Source organism: Echiichthys vipera (genome assembly GCF_963691815.1).
Source record: "Echiichthys vipera genome assembly, chromosome: 5".
Lineage (NCBI taxonomy): Eukaryota > Metazoa > Chordata > Actinopteri > Perciformes > Trachinidae > Echiichthys > Echiichthys vipera.
Window position 1 is genome coordinate 12,254,010 of NC_139830.1, and position 14,687 is coordinate 12,268,696.

General features: G+C 40.3%; 2 protein-coding genes across 2 annotated transcripts; both read left to right on the plus strand.

The window, feature by feature from the left end:
- Positions 1-667: 667 nt before the first annotated feature.
- On the plus strand, positions 668-3,173 carry rnf7 (ring finger protein 7). Its single transcript, XM_083914391.1, has 3 exons — positions 668-853; positions 947-994; positions 2,718-3,173. The coding sequence occupies exons 1-3, from the start codon at positions 688-690 to the stop codon at positions 2,834-2,836; spliced, it is 333 nt and encodes a 110-aa protein (XP_083770517.1). The 5' UTR covers positions 668-687; the 3' UTR covers positions 2,837-3,173.
- A 2,545-nt stretch (positions 3,174-5,718) lies between these two features.
- grk7b (G protein-coupled receptor kinase 7b) lies at positions 5,719-11,268 on the plus strand (the record flags this gene model as incomplete). Its single annotated transcript, XM_083914191.1, has 4 exons — positions 5,719-6,318; positions 6,768-7,205; positions 9,311-9,582; positions 10,938-11,268. The coding sequence occupies 4 exons, from the start codon at positions 5,719-5,721 to the stop codon at positions 11,266-11,268; spliced, it is 1,641 nt and encodes a 546-aa protein (XP_083770317.1).
- Positions 11,269-14,687: the final 3,419 nt, after the last annotated feature.

The following is a 14,687-nucleotide window of genomic DNA, read 5'->3' on the forward strand; positions in this document are numbered from 1 at the left end:
TATGTAGTATGTGTGTAATATACATACTGATACTAAAAATAATATACTATGAATATGTGGACAGAGAATGTGCAAGAAATGGAAAAGTTATGAATAAAATAAATGCAAGTTTGTTGATGAAAAAAAAACAATTATCATAAGAAGAAGAACAAGAAATCCTTTTATTTATCCCACAAGGGAAATTCATTTTTTTTCACTCTGTTATTATTATACAGGTTACACACACACAGGCCCGAAATACACACACATGCACAAACAGGACCTATATATATATACATGCAATCAATGGAAAGATGGATCGGCGCCCCGAGTAGTTGGGGGTTCGGCGCTTTGCTCAACAGCACCTCAGCAGTGCCCAGGAGATGAACTGGCACCTCTCCAGCCCCCAGTCTGGATATTATCAATATTATAAATATTATTTACACAAAGCTAAATTTAATAAGAACCCCCCCCCTTTTTAAAACGTTTAAAAATGTATTGTTATTATATTGTAAATCATATACTCACTCAATTTAGCTCAGCTTTGAATGTATCTACTAGCTTATCAAATGAAGATCAAATTACTGTTTTTTACTTTTACTTTTGATTGCGCATGCGTCACACCCCGCCAAGCTCGGACATTTTTACGTGTCCCAGCCTCCTTCCATTCGCCGTGGCTAACGTTACCTGCGCTACCGTACGGCAGAGATGGATGACGGTGACGAGCCGGGGATAGTCCTCTCTCACAACACTTCTTCAGGCTCCAAGTCCGGCGGGGACAAGATGTTCTCCCTAAAGAAGTGGAACGCTGTGGCGATGTGGAGCTGGGACGTCGAGTGCGACACTTGTGCCATCTGCCGGGTACAAGTGATGGGTGAGTCCGAGGAAAGCGACTCTGTGAGTGTGGAGCTAAAGTGAAGCTAACGCGACCGTAGCGCCTCTTTAACGTGTCCGTCTTGATTTACAGACGCCTGTCTCCGGTGCCAGGCGGAAAACAAACAGGAGGACTGTGTCGGTAAGACGGCGTCGGCCAGTGAACACGTTACTGCAGCGTTTTTATCACGACACAAACACTGGCGCAGGTTGATCAGAAAAGCTAACATTAGCTGTAGCTCATGGAGGTTTAAACATCACTTAATCATGACTGGACATGTCTCAATAAATAAATGCTAAAATAAATAAATACAGGGATAAATACATGATGAAATATTTAAACGAATGTATAAATAGATACAGAAATAAATGACTGAATAATTAAATGCTAAAATTAATAAATGGGGGGATAAACATATGTATAAATAAATACAGAAATAAATGCTAAAATAAATAAAAAGGGGAATAAATACCTGATGAAAAAATAAACAAATGTATAAATAAATACAGAAATAAATGAATAATAAGTAAATGCTAAATTAAATAAATAGAGGGATAAATACTTAATGAAATACAGAAATAAATGAATTAATGAATAAATAAATGCTTAAATAAATAAATAGGTGAATAAATATATGATGAAATAAATAAACTAATATAGAAATAAATGCTAAAACAATAAATTAATAGGGGATAAATACTTGATGAAATAAACAAATGGACAAATAATTACAGAAATGGTGTGACTAAATAAATGCTAAAATAAATAAATAGGGGAATAAATACTTGATGATATAAACAAATGTATAAATAAATACAGAAATAAGTGAATGAATATGTAAATGTTAAAATAAATAAATAGGGGAATAAATACTCGATGAAATAAATAAACAAATGTATAAATACATGCATAAAAAATGGGACCTTCAACCTCTTTAACATAGAGACAGAAAATAAATGTAGGTGAACAAATATGTAGAAATAAATGTAGGGTTTTTATTTTATTTATCTATGCATTTATTCATTTATTTATGCATTTAATTCTTATTTTATTTGCTTATACATTTATTGACGCATTTATTTTGTAATTTATATTATATATATGCATTTGTTTATTTATGCTTTTATTCAGACCTTAGTCCTCCATAATAGCGAGTTTGGATGGCAGCTTATCGGAGAGTTTGGGTTTTTTAATGTCGAATGGATGACATTCACCTGAATTCACATAGAGAGATAGTTTCAAATCGCATCGTTTGGATTAAACACATTATGTAAGATTTTTTTAATAAATATATAGCTAACCACAAGATCTAACTGCAGAACAAGTTATTATAATACGATTAATATCATAAGTAAAGGTGTAGAATGAAATGAACCATCTTAACCTGTTAAAAGTACAACACATGAAAATGATATTTAGTGTTAATGATGCTCTACAGTGTGGCAGCAGATTTACTGTGTACTTAACTTGTAAACCTCTATCTTCCTCGAGATGAATTGGCTGTATATATTAAATGTACGTGCATTATGAGAAATTGCAGGTTGACCTTTTAGTAGAAGTGTATCCTCATTTGACATAGTTTGAAAACCCCTTTTAAGTGTCCTGTTACCTTGTTTACTGTACTGAAGCATGACATGGATGCCAATGATTGAGATGGATATTTAAACATAAATAAAAATCACAGATAAACTAAATCTGTTCTATTTCTATTCACCATTTGAAATGAATAAGGGTGCACTTTTATAGTCAGTGCAACCAAAGCTGTTCCCTGTTAACTCTCTCTCCCTCTCCTCTTTCTTTCTCTCCCTCTCCTCTTTCTTTCTCTCTCACTCTCTCTATGTCCTCTGTCTCCATCTTCTTTTAGTTGTATGGGGAGAATGCAACCACTCCTTCCATAACTGCTGCATGTCCCTTTGGGTGAAGCAGAACAATCGCTGTCCCCTCTGCCAGCAGGACTGGGTGGTTCAGAGAATCGGCAAATAAGCTCTAACTCCAGGCGGGCTAATTCTCAGACGACACCTGCCGTGGTGACAGACTTGATATTGATTACTGCAGCGTCCTGTGCAGAGAGCCGCTGACACCGACAACTGTCCTCCTACTTATGAATGCATGTTCCAGAAGTGCTGGTGTCAAAGGATGAGGACGGACAAAATTAAAGCGGCGCAGAGTCGTCGGTCACTGATTAGTTGATGTGGCTGGAGGGATCGGGGAGAGAAGGATGAACCTCGTCGCAGTGTTTGGTCACATGTTACATTATTGTCTGTGGTGGTGTTCAGCACACATTGAAAATGTGACTGTCTTTTTAAAATAAAGAAGTGTGTATAGCTGTAAACACTCGTTTTCTTTCATCCCCTAATTAAAAAAGGGAAATGATGTAGTTTTGAGACAAATATTCTTGATTCAGGAAAGGGTACGAGAAATGTGTCACTACCAAGAATCAAAAACAGTCAAGTACCAAAGTCTAGCATTGAATTCTTGCCAAGGTTTAAACTTACTCATTTCGTCTTTTCTTTAATCACCTGCTTGGGTTTAAACATTATTTCAGAAGTCTGCCTCTTTTGTTCGATAAAAAAAGGGTTTTGTGGAAAAACATCATTACTCTTTACTGAAACTCAGGCAGGGCAGAGCTGGGATGATTCTCCACTTTTTAAACAAATACTTTTTAAAATATGGACATCTGTGAGGTTCACAATGTAGTCTAAAATCCTTAAGTGACCTTACTGCTATAAGTAGTGTATTACTGGAAGGCGGCCAGGCTAAGCACTCTGGTGCTTGTTATGCATGTGTGGTGAGGTTGGTCCTTGTCCCAGTTTCACACTTAAACTACACTATTTTAATCAGCAGTGGTGGAATTTAACTAAGAACATTTACTCAAGTACTCTAAAAATAAATACAAGTAACACTTAATGGAGGTACTTTCACTTTTGATAACTTAAGTACAGTTTGCTGCTAATATTTGTGTATAAGTATGATTTTGAATGCACTTCTAACAGTATTTTTACCCTGGTATTGCCACTTATAAGTAAAATATTTGGTTACTTCTTTCACTATATTTTGTTTTACAGGAAGGCAATCAAGGCACCCCAAAATGACACATCTCATCTCATCTCATCTCATTTTCATCCGCTTATTCGGGGTCGGGTCGCGGGGACAGCAGCTTTAGCAGGGGACCCCAAACTTCCCTTTCCCGGGCCACATTAACCAGCTCTAACTGGGGGATCCCGAGGCGTTCCCAGGCCAGTGTGGAGATATAATCTCTCCACCTAGTCCTGGGTCTTCCCCGAGGCCTCCTCCCAGCTGGACGTGCCTGGAACACGTCCCTAGGGAGGCGCCCAGGGGGCATCCTTGTAACCTCTTGGTTACTTTGCGAGATGGCGAGCCGCTCTAAGGTGACTGAAACCCTGAGACAGCAGGTTGTCCAGATGAAGGCCAAAGGGTCGACCCTCTCAGCCATCAGAGAGAGGTTGGGCGTTCACAGTCTGTGATTTCAAGGATATTGAATCTTTCCAAGGACACAGATTCATTTGAGTCCCTCAAAAAGGCCGGTCGTCCATGTAAAACAAGTGCTCGAGAGGACAGGACTATGAGAAGACTCTCACTGGGGACTTGATTCAAAACCGCAGCTGGAGTTGGTCTCCAGTTCAGTGCTGAACAGGGCAATGATCTGTCTCGGCACACAGTGTCTCGTTGTTTAAGACAATTTGGACTGAAAGCCCACTCTGCAGTGACCAAACCTCTCATCAGCAGAAAGAATGAAAAGGCGAGACTTGTCATTGCTGAGGAGCATGTTATATGGACAGAGGAGATCTGGTCCAGAGTAACTTCAGTGATGAGAATAAGTTCAATTTATTTGTGTCTGATAGGAAACATTAACCCATGAACCTAAAGTGTGTAAAGAACTCAGTTCAATTTGGAGAAGGTGTCATGGTTTGGGGGATGTTTTCTGCAGCAGGAGTTGGGCCTCTTATACAGCTACATGTCAGGGTGAATTCAAACGTTTATGTGAACGTCCTTCAGCAACATGCAATACCTTCACTGCAAATGTGGGACGGAAGCAATTATCAAAAAAAGTGATGAGTACTTCTCCAAGCGCCAACATTCTCAAAAAGTGTGGAAACTACGTATAAACAGGATATGACAGTATATCAACATATGTTTTTCAGAGGGTATTCGGAGTATTGCCTGAGGTATTATTTCATTGTTTTACAGAAGGTGAAAATCGCCATAATTTATTAATGACATTCAACGGAATAATTACTGACGTGGCGCATTCACACAAAACCTCTGGTAAAGATGACCTTACCCCACGTCCCCACATTAAACTCATCGTGTCCAAATGGGGCTGTAGGCTCCTTACTTACCTTACCAATTAGAGCTAATTAAGTGAAGCTTTCACTCTTTCTCCTATAATAAGCCATGAAGTCTGCATACTTCATTGCATTCTGCACATATTATACACACACAGCTCTCTGGGTGGCTTCATTATCTCATAATAAGCTATAACCAGCCATAACTTGCTAAGGTCAGGATCTGCCACCTCGTCACGTCATGCTAGCAACCCAACTACTGCACACAGACACTTTGCATCTCCTAAAATAGACAGGCCTAAAGCCTCTTATGTTCAGACCACATAAGTTGCTTTCCCTTAGTGCCTCTACGAGTAAGCTTACAAAGACACTGAGCTTACAGCAAATCCGAGAGGACAGTGGTAGTTTTACTGCTGCAGAAGGAGTGGCAAGAGGTGGAGGATGTTCAGGATGGAGGTGCTTGGGGTGTTCAGTTGTGCCTAGAACCTGCAGATGAGTGAGCTTTAGTAGTTGATCAGAGCCAGCTGACCTACAGGTATGTCACAGGACACATCCAACATGGGTGACCTGCTGGGACTGGACAACCTGGTGGCCAACACGACCTACCTGAGGGCTCAGCAGATAGATCGTGATCAGCTGAGGAAACAGTGGCTCACCCTGACGCTGCCCAAACCAAAGATGTGCTCTGCTCTCCAGGCAGCGGTGGGGAAAGACTATGAGTCACTGTGTGAGCAGCAGCCTATTGGGAGGAAGTTGTTCAAGCAATTTCTCCTGGCCTCTAACCCGCAGTACATGGTCGCCACTGAGTTCCTGGAGGAGCTGAGTGACTGGAGCTTTGCTGAAGATGAAGCCAGAGAGAAGGCCAAACAGAGCATCCTCACTAAGTTCTGTCAACCTCAATCCAAGACGTTTCTCTCCTACCTTACAGGAGAGGCAGCTGAAAGATGCAAAGATTTATCAGAAAAAAACTTTGACAAGGTGATGTTGGAGCAGATAAAAGAAGCCACTACAGACTTCCTGAAGGGAAGACCCTTCTCAGAGTATATAAATAGCCCCTTTTTTTATAGGTTCTTGCAGTGGAAGGAGTACGAGAAGCAGAAGATCACTGACAGATACTTTTATGAATTCAGGTGTTTGGGAAAAGGTGGCTTTGGTGAGGTAGGTGCAAGAAAACTTAATAAAAATATAAATATCATATTGCTTCATTTAGTCTGTCTGAGCGAAAGTGAGAACAAAGTAACATTCCTCTCTTGCTCAATTCATAAGTAATTAAATGCAACCTTACTCAATTTAATATACTCAGATGTTGCTGCTCCTGCCTCTATTGGTCTGGTGTGACCAGTAGCTTATGGAGGCTAATGTTAGCAAACTTTACTGTGATATTGCTATACAACAGACGTAAACGCACTGATTTGACCTCAGCATTTTCTGTAATTGTTTTAGCATTTATCGTCACCCTGTGATTATTACAAGAATCCACAGCGGCCACTGTTATATTAAAAGTAATATTGTCTCTCCTAGCAAAAAGACACAGTAACAACAGACATTAAAACCTAATAAACAATAAATAACGCTGTAATAAAAGCTAATGTTCCTCTGTCTTGCAGGTGTGTGCAGTGCAGGTGAAACACACAGGCCAGATGTACGCCTGCAAGAAGCTGGATAAGAGGTGCCTGAAGAAGAAAGGTGGCGAGAAAATGGCCCTTATGGAGAAGCAGATCCTGGAGCAGGTCAACAGCCTCTTCATTGTAAACCTGGCTTACGCTTACGACACCAAGACCCACCTGTGCCTGGTCATGGACCTCATGAACGGAGGAGACCTCAGGTTCCACATCTACGAGCTCGGGGAGCGGGGTATCCGTATGGAGCGTGTTGTTTACTACATGGCCCAGATAACCACTGGGCTCCTCCACCTGCACTCTATGGACGTTATTTACCGGGATATGAAGCCTGAAAATGTGCTGCTGGATGCTAAAGGACAGTGTCGGCTGTCAGACCTGGGACTGGCTGTGGAGCTGCCAAAAGGGAAAATGATCTGCCAGATGGTTAGTGCGGTGACCTGTCCCTAGATCAACCTACAATGCTCGCCAGGAGTGTAGCACAAAATGGACCCTGTACATTCTCTATGGGCCCCTTCCCACATCCATGGCTATTCATTCTAGTATCTTTTTGTAAACTCAGCTCCACATTTTGCCTCAGTCTGACACTCCTGGTGCTCACATGGATGGATTACTGAACGGGCCTACCGTAAAAAAGGCCCTGAGTCAGAAAATGTTGCTGGAGAAAAACACAACATGATCGCAAGGAGATGCTAAATGTATACACAAAAATGACCCAAAAGAGACAAAAAAAGACTATAGGGATGCTAAATGACTCACGCAAAATGAATAAAAATAGACCAGAGAGAAATAAAATAACAACATGCAAAATAAAATACAAAACGTAGATGCATAACCACGACAACAAGATGCAAAATGACTTAAAATAGATGCATAAACACCACAAAAAGATGCAAAATTACTAAAAATAGATGCAAAACCACCACAAAAAGATGCAAAATTACTAAAAATAGATGCAAAATTACAAAAACAACTAAAAATGGACGTAAAGTGACCACAAGGAGAAAGAAAATGACCACAAAGAGACCCAGAATTACTACAAAACGACTTAAAGTAGCCTCTTTGAATTGAATTTGGGTGTCACTGTGGCGTTTGCACTGCATTGAAACTCTGTATCACCTCTCTGTGGTTTATGCTAGCCAAAAAAAATCTCTGTGCACTCCTGATCATAGTTTGTCTTTTCAATGCCACTATTTGTTCACTCCTAGCAGCTTACCAGAAATAAATATAATGACTCTTAGTGCTGCTCTGACAGACAACATGAGAGAGAGCATAACGCTGTGTAACTCAAATGAATCTTATTAAAAGGTGCCTGACCTCCTCCCCAGTCGGTTGCTACACTGGCTGAGAAATGAAGGGAGGGCAGAGCAAAGCCCGTTAGCATTAGCTGCTTAATCTTTGCTTTACTAGTACCAGATATGGCCTCCACGTGTCTGTCCAAGGAGATGAGTCAGGAGATTCACAGCAGGCCTCCGCTCTCTACACACGGCATACAGAGTGAACAATGATCAGCTGACCGGCCTGATGGAGGTCAGGAACAGTGTCTTTTTTGTTTCACACACAGCATTCTTGTGTGTGTATTTTTGTCTCCGTGTTTCGTTATTTAATGTTGTTTTCCATCATGTGGAAGCTGGTCAAGAAAGAAAGTCTGTCGCAGATAACTGAAATTAACTTCAAACGGACCAGAATAGATTATTCTGTCTGACCTCAAATAGTTTGTCCTGAAAGGGGAAAAGAAAAGAAAAACCTTATTAAATTAATTTTAAAATCTCTTTCGGGGAGTCATGAGCACTTTGAAGTCACAAGTTGAATTGTCTTTCAGTGTCTATTTAAAAATCCTTTGCCGGAGACCCCTCATCATCTCAGAATAATCACATTTTTCCTTGTTTTATTTGAATTTGTTGGGTTATTTTAGGTCTGAAAAGACAAAATAATCCAGTAATTCAGAAGAAAATAAAAAAAGATTAGATGAAAGCCTAAGCTGAAATATATTTATTACTGCTCTCCTATGTTGCTAATCATCTCGTCCAATTTATTTTCTGACCCCCAGAGTGGAAACCACTGGTTTATTGGCTGTAGGACTGTACACAAATAATTTGGATGGGCAGGCAAGATGAGCCTTTCACTATAACACAAAAGTATATCTATATCTACAACCCAATTCACTATTAGAAAAAAATTTTTTAAGAAGGCTTACCGGAACCTGAACATTTAACCTTTATATGCTAATGGTATAGTCATTTTTAAAGAAACAGACCCTCCATTCCTGACGCTCAAACTCCCTGCAGCAAAAGTTTAAAAAAAATACATAATCCATCCTTTGACCTTTGACCCTAAGCAGGTAAAACAGAGCACCATAAATATATCAGGCGGCTCAATATCGTCCCTGGTCCCCAGAATCTAACCAGACGTAAATATCTAAACAGACTGTACAACTGTCTGTATTGTTGAAGTTAAACCCCAGAAGAATGGAGAATGCTTCTGTCTCTTTAATTCATCCTACTTTCTCTGTCCCCTGTGTGTGTTTTCAGGCTGGTACGACTGGATACATGGCCCCCGAGATCCTGAGGCAGGAGTACTACGGCACGGCTGTGGACTGGTGGGCTCTGGGCTGCAGCCTTTATGAGATGGTGGCCGCCCGTTTGCCTTTCAAAGACTTCAGAGAGAAGGTGCAGAAAGAGGAGGTGACTCGTCGCACTCTGGAGGATGAATGCAAGTTTGAACACAAACACTTCGATGGTCCCACCAGAGATATCATCAGATGCTTTCTCAAGAAGAAGAAGATGCATCGCCTTGGGGGCCGGTAAGTAAAAGCTTTTCTTAATCACAAGTTCGTGATACGAGTCATGGAACAAATCATCCATCAACAAAATGTATAACATGCTATGTGAAGGTCAGGACACCTTGAAGGGGTCACAAGATTACTGTAAGGAAAAGGAAATGTGACAAACATACTTGAGTTCTTGACTTTTCTTGTTATTAGAAAAACATGTTTTAAATGTAATCATCTGAAAACGACAGGTGGAAATGCGCACAAGTCATCCGCATGTAAAATGTGTAATGAGAGTTTAAGGGGTCATAGGCCAAAGAGGTTAGGAACTACTGGTCGAGACATAGCCTACACTGTATTATCTACTTCTACAGGTTTTATGTATTGTTGTTGGGAGCGTTGGTATTTATTAGTGTAACTATAATGACAGTAAGTCTCGCTCCAACAGGAGAGTGAGGTTCTAATCAGGCAAATTAAGTGAAAACACCTGTGGGTGTAACTTGGTTGGTAAAGAAGCTGTTGTTCTATTTTTTACATCTTATTTCTTATTACAGGGGATGTTTTGTTCTTTTTTAACTGCAACTCTCTTAAGAAAAGTGCGGTATAATGAAGATATTATTAATATTACTCTGCTTGAATAATTAACCAGACATGTAAACTATATAAAATGTTTCTAAATTACAGTCTATCATCATCCAATTGAGTCGCAAATATTGTTTTTGATTTGATGTCTCAAGGCCTCATGATATTCTCCACACTAGGCATTTAAACATAATATACAATAGCTGATCCCCACTTTCTTTGAATTTCGAGTGGTTTGGTAAACACACTCACACACACACACACAAACACACACTCACACACACTCACACACACACACACACACACACACACACACACACACACACACACTCACATGAACCCCTTTCAGACTGAACATGTAACACCTGTTCCACATTTCAAAGTAAACATTAGATGTTTGTTACGGGAACCCGTCTCTTTCCTGGGCGTATGTGCCTATACAAAATGTATCATGTCTTCTCAAAGACCTCCGATTTGGGATACAATTTACAATTTTTGTCTATTCTTTGTATATTCACAGCAGTAATTTATATAGATCATTAGTCTGAGACATTGTTTACGGCTAGAAAAGTAAAAATTGGTGAGGATCAATGTGTAAATGAAAGAGCAGTTAAAACCGGAGCACCAAGGTAAGGGGGGAGAAACGAATACGACACAAAGATTAAAGCAACTTTTAATGCCCCATATGAACATTTGTATCACCTATGCACTTCAATCATTTCACCATACTTGTCATACTGCTTTTATAACCTAATTTTCTATCTCAGTCAGATCATTAAATGTCATTTGTGCCTTTCTAATACCAGCAGCGGCGATGACCCACGAAAACACGTGTTTTTCAAGGGCATCAATTTCCATCGTCTGGAGGCCGGGCTGGTGGAGCCCCCCTGGGTGCCAAAATCCAACGTGGTCTACGCCAAGGATACGAACAAGCTCACAAACACGTCTGTTGTCGAGGATGTTAAGTTTGAGGGCAAGGACGAGAAGTTCTTCAAGCAGTTCAGCACGGGCGCAGTCCCCATCCAGTGGCAGAAGGAGATGATCGACAGCGGAGTGTTCGACGAACTGAACAACTCCAACCCCAACGGTCACGGCTGTGAGGCCGTGTGGGAGTCCAGGACGTGCATTATTTTGTAAGCATTTTATCTACTCATCAACATGTAGGCTACATCTGGGCAGAGGTGCTTGATATAATACTACATGAAGCAGCTCAGGTACCTTTTGAAACAGCTACTTGCCTTTTTCTTCCCAAAGAGGAATAACGGATGGGACATCCGTCTCAGCGGGGAAATAAAACCACCCTTTTTGTTCTCAGTGTTCCGTCCAGATGGAAACACGCGCTGATATTGCACTGCTGCTTTATACTTTGCCCTCTATTCCTGGTGCATAGTTTCCATTACATCACCCAGCCATTTTGGCACGCCTAAGCGTTTACATGTGTTTGTAAACAAGCTACATACTGGTTGTACGCTACTGAGTAGCAGCAGGATCGTCGGCAGTATTTTCAGTAATGTGCCACATTTGTTGTACAGACATTAATGCCGTGAATGTCTCTTGCTCGTGTGAGTGGACGGTGTAACACGACCTCAGTGAAGGCTCTCAGTGGCAGACGTTCACCACTAAGTGCCGCCATACACCCATGAAAGTGCATTCAACCTTCCTGCAGCATTTTACCCTGGCTGTGCTGCTCTGGTATTTACAAGCACTGGATGACTCGTTCAGCTTTAACAAGGGGATGCAGGGAGACAAATTGTCATAGTTTTCTGCAAAAAATAAGAAGAAAAAAAGATGTTAACATGGCTTTGGCTCTAATACCAACCCATTTTATTACCCCGTAAATCAGCCTGTGTTTACAAGCAATATACAACCTGAAGAGATGTTTACTACTTAAAACATAGCAACAGCTGACATCTATTTAGCTTTTTCACATTCCTTTAGGGACCGATTCCCACCGCACGACAGAAGCTCCTGGTTGCAAGGATTGTGTTAAGAGTTTCCATCCCGAGATGATAACTTGAGTTTCTTTTGTTCAGGTATTTTTGCCTTTATTTGCTATTGATCATAGTGAGGATATGGGGGGGTAACGTGCAACAAAGAGATGTTATAATGATAGCATCTTAGACTGTTACAAGATATTTAATATATAATATAATGCATCATTGTAATTTTACCTCAGTTTTACTTTGTTCAAGTCCTTAAGTCTTAAATGAAGATGTACTGTGCCATATATGTGTTTTATGTGTTTTTAATTTTGCACACATAAAGCTGGATGGTCAGTACAGTGCCAATATTATTTTGTAATACTAACATTTTATTACAATGACTTAAAGGTCCAATGTTATTGTTGTAAATTGTCAGTTGTTTACTGTTATATGTATATATTGTTGTCTTTTGTTATTTTTTTATATTGTTTTTTCTATCCACTTTGCTGCTGCAACAATGTAAGTTTCTCACTTGTGAGAAAATAAAGAACTATCCGATCTTATGCTCATTTTCAGGTTCATTTTGATTTTTTGGGTTTCTACTAGAACATGTTTACATACTTTAATGTTCAAAAACACATTATTTGTCTCATACTTCTTGTCTGAATACCTTCTGTCTCTGTTTAACACCTGTCTCTTTAAAACCGCCGCCCAAAAAAAGCCCCGTCTTCTCTGATTGGTCGGCGTTTCCAGGTCTTCTACGTCTGCAGTCTTTGCACCATCATTGCAGCTGGGAAATGTCTTTAATTATACTTTCTACCTTCCTGTACCTACATATACATATAGTTGTGACATCACAACCGTGACGACTGGTTTAAAGTTTCTGAATACAAGCTGTGTGCATTTCTCTGTGGATTGAGGGTTTTGATACTTTCACAGTATTTTTAAAGCAATAATTAAAAAAAAAAAACCACAGTATCTCCGTTTTTACAATATGTGACCTTTAACATTTTCTAATACTCTATGGGACTGTTTTGGCTTGTAATTTTTTGTATAATTTTTATAGCCTTGTGAATCATTCTTTTGTTTTTATTTTTTAAAGATTATTTTTGGGCTTTTTATGCCTTTTTTTTTTTAGTACCGCAGAAGAATTGACAGGAAATGGATATATAATGGACACCTGCTCCACCAGGTGAGCTACCACTGGGTGCCCCTTTTGTGCTTTTTAAAAAAAAAATTTAATGAAAAGAAATTAAACATTTCCTTTTGTGAAATAAATAATTTCCTTATGCTTCACTGATTAAAGGATTTCTATTGAAATGAGTCCTCATAGCGATGGCATTCATTTGTATTTGGACAATCCTCTTGATGCTCATCTCAAAGCACAAGTGTCATCTATCATCATATGTCCAAACAGACAGGGACAGTGTGGAAAAAAGAAGCCGCTTGTCTCTTTAGAGTGACCACAGTATTTATAGGTCATAATTAGAACATAATATCTGATTCACAGTGTATCATCCATCACACAGTGTATCACTCCAAAACCTCCCACACATTAAGTAATGAGGGACACATAAACATGTGTTGTGCTAATGCCTGAGAGGGGGTGACCTTACGGGTCTGAGAAGTGGCCCCGTTCACGCTTAACTGTCATGAGATTAGAGGGTGGTTCAGATGGAAATCCAAGACGCAACACGATCATCGTCGGCTGTGAAGGCAGAGTGGGGAGTCCACTGTGGACGACGTGACGACAAGACAAACTCGGCAGCAGGTTTCCAGGAACATGTTTTTACCAGGTGCCTATAAGCCTCTGCCAGGGTTTAGTTCCCCCGCGGGTCGATGCTGTAACTCCGGCCCTCCAATACACACACACACACACACACACAATCACACACACACACACACACACAGTCAGTATAATTGCACATTTGCACACGCAGATACACACAAATGCACGCACATTTATGCATCTTCACATACTAGTGATAATGCTGATCATGCAGGCAAAGATGTACACACACACACAATTAAATAAACACTCACTTAACTCTGATATACACTCTCACTTACACACACAATCTTATTACCACTGTAGAAGCGGGCAGGGGGTTTTGGAGATCAAAGCAGGGCAGGGTGTAATTTGGTATATCTGCGTTTGTTACATGCCCATGCTCTGGATCCACATCAAAGGCTTGTACCACACTTCAGCTCAGCCCTGGCATCCTCAGGATGGTATCGCACCAGCGATTAAGCTGCTTTTTCCCCTTCTTTTGCTGTGAGTGTGTGTCTGTGTTGGTGCGTTTGTGCACACGTTCGCTTGTGTACTGATTTTCCATAGATGTAAACACGAAAATGGATTTAAGTCTATGCATTTGTGTGTGCACAAGGGTGTGTCAGCAAGAGTGCGTGTGAGCATTTAGGATAGGTGAGAAAGTGGTTAAACAGTCGAAACAGAGAGGCCATTGTCTGCTGAGGGAAAGTGAGAGCCAGCCATGTGGGAGAGAGATTGAAGGAGGAAGAGGGCTGTTGCTCGTACTCACTGCTAGTGTGATTTTGGGGGGTTTAAAATCTTTCTGCCTTCGTGCTATTTTATGTCACAAAAATGTAAATTAAGAGCATCATCGTTCAGAGCTA

Bases quoted from the DNA above. Each gene is read 5' to 3' on its own strand.
- rnf7 (XM_083914391.1), top strand. From the start codon at position 688: ATGGATGACGGTGACGAGCCGGGGATAGTCCTCTCTCACAACACTTCT. The intron at 854-946 runs GTGAGTCCGAGG...CTTGATTTACAG, and splicing joins CTGCCGGGTACAAGTGATGG to ACGCCTGTCTCCGGTGCCAG. The intron at 995-2,717 runs GTAAGACGGCGT...ATCTTCTTTTAG, and splicing joins CAAACAGGAGGACTGTGTCG to TTGTATGGGGAGAATGCAAC.